At 68.7% G+C, this 8,480-nt stretch overlaps 1 protein-coding gene across 1 annotated transcript; it reads left to right on the top strand.

Moving 5' to 3' along the window:
* Nucleotides 1-5,126: 5,126 nt before the first annotated feature.
* TMEM121 (transmembrane protein 121) lies at nt 5,127-6,587 on the top strand. The gene has a single exon (XM_013962289.2). The coding sequence runs from the start codon at nt 5,279-5,281 to the stop codon at nt 6,233-6,235; it is 957 nt and encodes a 318-aa protein (XP_013817743.2). The 5' UTR covers nt 5,127-5,278; the 3' UTR covers nt 6,236-6,587.
* Nucleotides 6,588-8,480: the final 1,893 nt, after the last annotated feature.

The raw sequence follows: 8,480 nt of genomic DNA, 5'->3' as shown, positions 1-8,480 counted from the left end.
CGCCTGGGTGGCGCTTCCTGTCTTGCCTCCTCTGGCTTTTCTTTACTGAAGTGAGTGTGTGTGTGTGTACATGGACGTCGTATTCTGGACCACCGGAGGGTGAACTGCAGGTACCAGTCCACCTGGACATGTCATCATGCCTCGCTCCAGAAATGGCTCCTGGGGAGCAACCTGCCCCGGAGACCTCCGTGGCGATGCCACGTGCCACCTCCTTCAGTGCATAACTGCACAACCGGTCCTTCCCCATCCACAATCTGATAATTTATCTGTGTCCCTTGTAAACACTATCCATTTTAATAAAAAAAAAAAAACCCCAAACAGACTGACCATCTTAGTCTTTCCAGGGGAGTGTTTGGTCTGTTTGCATCTAACGTAATTATGAGCTTGTGGACCTGCCGTCTTTAGAAGTTTCCTAATTTCTGCAGCTGCGCTATTTCCCCCTCTCTTTTCTTGTCCATGGGGCTGATTACAGAGAAAAGTTCCGTGGTTTCTTTCCACGTGTGTGAGCGCTACGGTCTGCTTATGTTCCTTCGGCTCTGCAGCAAGAAGCTGCCAGGCGCCGTCTTACGTCCCTTGTTGGCCGGCCCTCTGCGTTTCACTCTTACTTCACAGGCCAGGTTTGCATTTTTACTTCATGTTTTCTAAGACAGGGTCATTCCGAAGCACCTAAAAAAATTTTTTTAATGTACCTCAGTTCACTTTTTTTATTTTAAAGAGCCTTTGTTGAATTTGCTACAATGTTGCTTCTGTTGTGGGATTTCAGCTCCTTGAGCAGGGATCAAACGTGCGCCCCCTGCATGGGAAGGTGAGGCCTCAACCACTGGACTGCCAGGAAAGTCCCAGTTTACTCTTATGTTTTAAAAAACATTCATCTGGCTTCGGCTTTGTTGCAGCGTGTGGGATCTCCGGTCTCCCCTGCGGCGCACGGGGCGGAACCCGGGCCCCTGTACTGGGAGCGCGGAGTCCCAGCCCCTGGACCTCCAGGGAAGCCCTGCTAAGCATTTTCATCACTGTCATTATAGTCTGTGTTAAGACTGCCCCTGGATCTGCCGCGTTTTGCGCTCAGCTTCCCCTCCTGTCTCCCTGATCTCATATCTGGGATTCGTTTCTTTGCCCAGAGTGCCTCCTTCAGCAAGCCTGCTACAGCAAACTCTGTCTGAGTAAAGTCAGATTTTAGGTTGGCCGCTGTATTAGTAACCCACTGCTGCTGTGACGAGTCGCCACAGGTGAGCGCAGCATAGATTTAGTCTTGCAGCCCCGCAGTCTCACTGGGCTCAAATCCAGATGCTCTAGAGGCGAGCGGCCTCCGTGCCTTTCCAGCTTCTAGAGGAGAGCGGCCTCCGTGCCTTTCCAGCTTCTAGAGGCGCCTGCATTTCTCGGCTCCTGGCCACTCCCTGCACCTTCCAGGCCGGCTGCAGCCTCTTCAGATCTCTCTCACCTTCCAGGCCGGCTGTAGCCTCTTCAGATCTCTCTGACCCTCGCACCCCACCTCCCTCCCACAAGGAAGCTGGTGATGACAAAGCCTGCCCCGGCAATCTGGGATGATCCCAGATCTCAAGGCCTGTGATTTAATCATGTCATCCAGAGGGAGCTGGCACACGTCCCAGGTGTTCTGGGCCTGGCCAGGGGCAGGGCAGGGGGGCAGGGGGTGCAGAACACTGATGCAGACATGCGGGACTGGGGTAAAGACTGGACTTTCCCAGCAGCCCCTGGGCGAATGGGGAGGGCAGAGTGAGACAGGAGGTGGGCAGGGAGGCCTGGCGGGCAGCCCCTCCTCCAGGGCAGATGGCGGCGGGAGGTGTGGGCTCAGGGGACCCTGGGGCTGCCCTGGTCTCCTCTGCCTTCCTGGCCAGCCAGGGTGGGTCTCCCACAGGGCTGCTGGTGGTGCCCGCTGACCAGCCGGAACCTGCACCTCCATGCTGCAGGAAGTGGTCTTGGTACCTGGGCCCCTGGGCCCTGGAGACTCCTTGGGGAAGGTAAGCCACCCTCATGGACCTGGGGCCCCTCCCTGGGCACAGAGGCAGCTTTGGGGCCCTGACTGCACTTCCTCCAGTGAGAGCCAGCCTCCGGTGCTGGTATCCAGCAGTCAACCATCCTGAGAGCCCAGCCCCAGAGCATCTCAGCGTCTTCCTCATGCCCCTCAGGAACGGCCCAGGGCAGCCTGCTGGCTCCAGGGCACCCCTGGAGGGCCTGATGCTGGGGAAGGGCGGCAGAGCCCATCATTGGCACGGACTCGGCCACCTCTGTGGGACCAGGCACTGCCGGGGCCTGGGTGTGAGCAGACAGGTGCGGTGGGGCCCAGGGGGTCCCTTCACCTTCTCACCTGCTCTTCTCCGTCAGAGGCAGCAGGCAGGCAGCGGGTGCGCGCCCCTCCTCCATCCCAGGGTGGCCGAGGCTGCGATGTTGGGGGCGGTGCTCAGTGAGGGCAGGGTGGGGACTCCGGTGGGTGGAAAGCGGCCTGAGCCTCCAAAGCCTAGCCGCTCCCGGATGGCTGCTCACTGCCCCTGTTCTCCGGCCTCAGATGAGGACGGGGTGGGGCGGAGGAGCCCAGGACCCAGCGTCTCTGGGAGGCGGCACCGCGTCCCCAAACGAGGCCCCGTGGGGTCACCTGCAGAGGGGCGGCGGCCACCGGGCCCTCCTCGGGGCCAGCCCCGCCGTAAGGCCGCCTGTTGCCGGCGATCGGAGTCGCCCTGGTCGGCGGCCAGGGTGTGGGCTGCCGCGGAATTTCAGGGCGCCCGCAGGCGAGTCTCCCTCGGGTTGCGGAGTGACGCCGGTGGAGAGGCTTCCCGGGCCGCGCCTGGAGCCCGGGGGCGTCCGGCTTCCTAGTGCCGAGGTCCCGGGCGCCGCTGCCGCGCAGTGCTGTCGCCCTGGCAACCGGCGCCGCTGAGGGGGTGGGGGCGCGGGGACCCCGGTCCGGGTCCGGCGGGTGCGGGAGGCCGGGAGCGGGGGGCGGGGCCTCGGGCCGGGGGCGGGGCGCGCGCGGGCGGGGGGCGCCGCGGAGCCGAGGAGAGCGCGGACTCGGCGGGCGCGCAGACGAGCTCCGTGGGGCCGGGCCCCGCGGGCGCAGCATCTGGCCGGCGGCGGGTAGGTGCGGGCAGGGCACGCGGGCAGGAAGCCCCGGTGAGCCCCGAGTGGCCGGCCGCAGGGGTGGCAGGGTGCAGCGGCGGCGCTGCAGGGGTGAGGCCTGGCGGCCAGACTGCCTGGACCAGGCCCTGTCGCGGGGAGCGGGCGGAGCGGCCCGAGGAGTCTAGACGCAGGCTGCCGGGAGCGGCCCAACCCCTTCACCGGCCTAACCCCTTCACCGGCCTCGCCTCCGTCCGATCGGGCTGCGGGAGGGCCGCCTTTTCCTCTCACCCTACCACCCCTTGTGGGCACTGAGGGATGCTTGCGAGGCGCCAGGGAAGAGGCGGGCAGCGAAGCGCCCAGAGGCCCCGGAGTCTGTGAGGTCCGGGCAGCCAAGCAGGAGGCCCCGGGCCGGGCTCAGGACGGCGGGGGCAGCAGGGCCTGGGGCCGGTCCCCAGGGAGAGGCCCGGCGGCTGCGGGGGAAGGGCGGCCAGGCCCTGGCTCCGGCCTCCTGGAGCAGGGGCTGGGGCTCCCTGCGTGAGCGCCGGTCGGGACAGGGTCTGTCTGGCCCCCGCGGCCCTGGCCCAGGTCTGATGAGCGCGTGAGGGAGTGGAAACGCCCGTGGAGTGGATGGGAGGCGGGGTGCGCGTTGCAGCGGTTGTTTGGCTCCTTGGCCGGGCCAAGGGCTGGGATGAAGGAGGTTCCCAGGCCGCTGCTGCAGCCACGGGGTGGGGGTGGGGGGGCTTCGTGGGTCAAGTGTGCCCACACAGTGGGGGTGAAGCAGGGGTGTGTGCGTGATGGGGGGCAGGAGCTCATGGAACTGTGGGCGCAGGAGCTAGGCCGATGGCCCTCCCAAGGCACCTTCTACTCCAGGCGTCCACACTCAGAGTGGTGGGCTCCTGCGTGTGGTGGCAGAGCCCCTGGGAGGCGGGTGCCAGGTGGGGCAGCAGCTAGGGTGAGACCAGGGCTGGCGGCGCCCACTTGGAAGGGGGCCTTCCTCCCCAGGCAGCGGGGGCTGCAGTGCCGCCAGGGGAGGCCGAGCGCCGGCTCCACAGTCGCGGGTGACATTAAATTTTATGTCTTTGTCTAGACAGGGCAGTGAACAGAGCTGGGGCCAGGGGTGCTGTGGGCGAGACTGGAGGGGTGGGGAGCCTGGCTAGGAGTGAGCCTCAAGTGACTTTGGGGTGGATGAGGCCGGGGCCCTCTGTCTTTCCTGAGGGTGTCAGCGGGCACACGGGTGCTGACCCACAGCCTGGAGCGGGGCTGTGACCAGCCCCGCCGTGACGGCCAGTGCCAGGGGTGTGAGACGGGCGCAGGGGCTGGCGGCCGCGCGGGTAGCTGAGGAGGCTTCCTAAGACTGCCACCAAGGCTCGTGGGCAGGGGGCGACTGGGGGCCCACCCCTTCGCGGTGAGCAGGGCGAGCTGGCGTAGGGCTGGGGGAGTTCAGAGCGCAGTAGGGCAGCAGGGAGCCACGGTGCGTGCAGGGCGGGAGAGAGCGGGCCACACGCCCTGTGGAGAGTGGGCCACAGGCGAGACCGAGTTTGCGGAAGCAGGGGGGAAAGATGCCGGGGCTTCGAGGCAGGGGCAGGGGTGCGCGGAGGGGCTTTGGGGATGGAGCCTCCGGGACCTGGATGACTCTCAGTCCTGGATCGGAGAACCGGCTCACAGCCCCGGCTCCTCGCGCCTTCGCTTCTCGCCGAGCCGAGGGCGCAGGCCCGCCTCCCTCCCGGTGCGGCGCGGCGAGCGAGGCTGCCCGAGCGGGAACGGCCGCGGGACGGGACTCCGGGACAAAGCCTCGGGGCGCCGGGGCCGCGCGCGGCAGGGAGCAGCCGCTTCCGTCCCCGTCCCCCCTCGGCTTCGGCGGGAACGCGGCCCCGGCCTCAGGTGCGGCGGCGGCGCCCCCTGGAGGCCCGGGCTCGGCGCGCGGCCCCTCGCGCGCGCGCGTGCGGCAGAGCCCGGCCTGCGGCCCGGACAGGGTTCCTCGGGGGAAGGGCGCCGGGGGGTGGGGGAGCGGCCGCCCGCTCTGCGTGCTGACCCCGTCTGCTCTGATCTCCCCAGATTCCGAGCTCGCCGGCCCGGAGCAGCGGCGCCCTCGGGGCGGCTGGACAGGCCCCGCGCCATGCCCGAGGGCTGAGTGCCGCCGCCGCCGCCGCAGGGCCTCGTCCCGCCTCGCGTGGGACCGCGCGCGCCCAGGTCGGGGCCCAGGCGGCCGACCATGGTGCTGCCTCCCCCGGACCGGCGCCACGTGTGCCTGACCACGCTGGTGATCATGGGCAGCATGGCGGTCATGGACGCGTACCTGGTGGAGCAGAACCAGGGCCCGCGCAAGATCGGCGTGTGCATCATTGTGCTGGTGGGCGACGCGTGCTTCCTGCTGGTGCTGCGCTACGTGGCCGTGTGGGTGGGCGCCGAGGTGCGCACGGCCAAGCGCGGCTACGCCATGATCCTCTGGTTCCTCTACATCTTCGTGCTGGAGATCAAGCTCTACTTCATCTTCCAAAACTACAAGGCGGCGCGGCGCGGCGCGGCCGACCCGGTGGCGCGCAAGGCGCTGACGCTGCTGCTGTCGGTGTGCGTGCCGGGCCTCTTCCTGCTGCTGGTGGCGCTCGACCGCATGGAGTACGTGCGCACCTTCCGGAAGCGCGAGGACCTGCGCGGCCGCCTCTTCTGGGTGGCGCTGGACCTGCTGGACCTGCTGGACATGCAGGCCAGCCTGTGGGAGCCGCCGCGCAGCGGGCTGCCCCTGTGGGCCGAGGGCCTCACCTTCTTCTACTGCTACATGCTGCTGCTGGTGCTGCCGTGCGTGGCGCTCAGCGAGGTCAGCATGCAGGGCGAGCACATCGCGCCGCAGAAGATGATGCTCTACCCGGTGCTCAGCCTCGCCACCGTCAACGTGGTGGCTGTGCTGGCGCGCGCCGCCAACATGGCGCTGTTCCGCGACAGCCGCGTCTCCGCCATCTTCGTGGGCAAGAACGTGGTGGCGCTGGCCACCAAGGCCTGCACCTTCCTGGAGTACCGGCGCCAGGTGCGCGACTTCCCGCCACCCGCACTGGCGCTGGAGCTGCAGCCGCCCGCCCCGCAGCGCAACTCGGTGCCGCCACCCCAGCCTCTGCACGGCCCCCCGGGCCGCCCCCGCGGCCCCTCGCCCACGCGCGATGCCCTGGACACGTGACCGGGGCCCCCAGACTCCGAGACGCGTGGCGGCAGGCGCGCGCGGTTTGCATGGGATGGGGTGGGATCAGGTGCGGAGAGCGCCCCTACCCGCGGGGCCCGCGGCCGCGCCTTCATCTCAGGGATCCCTCGGACCACGGACCTCGGCCCCGGCCTGTGAGCCAGTGTGTGCGGCCGGGGCGGAGCGGGGAGGGTCCCGCCTCCACCTGCGGGGGGGTCTGGGTGGCAAGGGAGCACAGAGTGGGCCGAGGTCTGGTCCCTTGGGGTCCCTCGGTGGGGGCCTCTGGCTCAGCGTTTGGGACCGAGGAGGCCTCTGTCATTTTAAAGACTCGTGTTTACAGTTTTGTATGTAACTGGCTGTGCTCTGCCTGTTTGATGCGTCCAGTCTCTGACAGCCGGGGAGGGGTGTGCGCGAGTGACGGCGGGGTGGGGCCTGTGTCCTTCCCAGGCCTCCTCCCAGGGGCTTCTCCCCAGCCCCTGCGCAGGCACAATTGCTTGGGCATTCTGAGGCAGACCCTGCAGCCTCCCTGTTCCTGTCCCCACCCCCACCCCCATCCCTGAGATGCTGGCCCTGTCCCTGCCCCTGCCTCCCCACCCCCTCACCCCCAGCCCAGAAGTGTCTAGCGCCCAAGTTTCCCTGGCCCCCCGGGGGCTCTCCCTGGCCAGGACAGCGGGATGCCAGATGGGACCCGGCCCCAGCTTGGCTCCCTGTGGCCCGGGACAGGGCAGTGGAGCCCAGATGCCTGGGGAGCCGGTGGCAGCCGGGGCCCAGGGCTCGGGGCCCAGAGGCGCAGAGCGGCCACCCTGCTGGCTGGTCTGTCTGGAGAGCCCACGGGGCAAAGCGCATCTGCAGGGCTCCCTGCGGCTCTGCCCAGGCCCTTGCACCTGAGGTGGGCCTCTGGGTGCCCAGAAGGCCTGGGAGGGGCTCGTGGCCTCTGGGCAGGGGCCCTTTGTCTTGGGCGTGGTGAGGCTGTGGACCAGGCTGTTTGAGGAGGCCTTGAAAACCTTTCCTGGCTTCCTGAGGTGGCTTCCGGAGGCCAAAAGTGACCCAGCGCCGGGCAGCTGACTGTCCACCTGTTCTTCTCTCACTCATCGGCTCACAGGTCCTCACTGAGTGTCCACGCCCTGCTGGCCCCGAGCAGGCCCTGATGCTGAGCCAGGCAGACTGTCCCTGTGGAGGCAGCCAGGCCACGGGGCCTGACGGGAGGGCTCTGCGCTGGGAGGCCTTCCTCAGAGCAGGTTTGGAGCCTGTGCGGAGGCCTGGGTGGGACAGGCCTGGGAGGAGCTTGACGGTCTCTGAGGCGGTGGGGCCTGGCGGGGGCGTGGCGGGCAGCCCCACCAGACCTGCTCCAAGTTGGGGGTGAGGCTGAGGGTGGGGGTCCCTGTGTGGGGGCCCTGGGTGTCCCTGGGGGCGGGGGTGAGTGCGGGGGGTCCCTGCGTGGGGGCCCTGGGTGGCCCTGGGGATGGGGGTGAGGACCGGGGTCCCTGCATGGGGACCCTGGGTGGCCCTGGGGGTGGGGGTGAGGACCGGGGTCCCTGCGTGGGGGCCCTGGGTGGCCCTGGGGGTGGGGGTGAGGGCCGGGGTCCCTGCGTGGGGGCCCTGGGTGGCCCTGGGGGCGGGGGTCCCTGCGTGGGGCCCCTGGTGGCCCTGGGGGTGGGGATGAGGGCGGGGGTCCCTGCATGGGGGCCCTGGGTGGCCCTGGGGGTGGGGGTGAGCGCGGGGGTCCCTGCGTGGCGGCCCTGGGTGGCCCTGGGGGTAGGGGTGAGAGCTGGGGTCCTTGCGTGGGGCCCCTGGTGGCCCTGGGGGTGGGGGTGAGGGCGGGGGTCCCTGCGTGGCGGCCCTGGGTGGCCCTGGGGGTGGGGGTGAGAGCTGGGGTCCCTGCGTGGGGCCCCTGGTGGCCCTGGGGGTGGGGGTGAGGGCCGGGGTCCCTGCGTGGGGGCCCTGGGTGGCCCTGGGGGTGGGGGTCCCTGCGTGGCAGCCCTGGGTGGCCCTGGGGGATGGGGGCAGGGCCAGAAGTGGGGACACGTCTACTAAGACAGGCGGTGGCAGGGTGGACGGTCACGCAGGAGTTCTGGGGGAAACCAAGCATTTTGTGCGAGGCCCCCCACGTGGAGAGGATCCTGGGCCCGTCTTAGAAGCACACATGGGCCTAGGCAAGGCCCGGACCAGGGGTCCCCCTGGACTCGCAGTGCAGGCGGGGAAGGGCCTGTGGGGGATCGGGGGCAGCCGAGTGGAGGGGCAGGTG

The sequence above is a fragment of the Capra hircus genome, unplaced genomic scaffold, assembly GCF_001704415.2.
Source record: "Capra hircus breed San Clemente unplaced genomic scaffold, ASM170441v1, whole genome shotgun sequence".
Classification (NCBI taxonomy): domain Eukaryota; kingdom Metazoa; phylum Chordata; class Mammalia; order Artiodactyla; family Bovidae; genus Capra; species Capra hircus.
This window is presented reverse-complemented; position numbering and strand designations above follow the sequence as displayed.

Coding starts and splice junctions, on each gene's coding strand:
- TMEM121 (XM_013962289.2), top strand. CDS start 5,279: ATGGTGCTGCCTCCCCCGGACCGGCGCCACGTGTGCCTGACCACGCTG.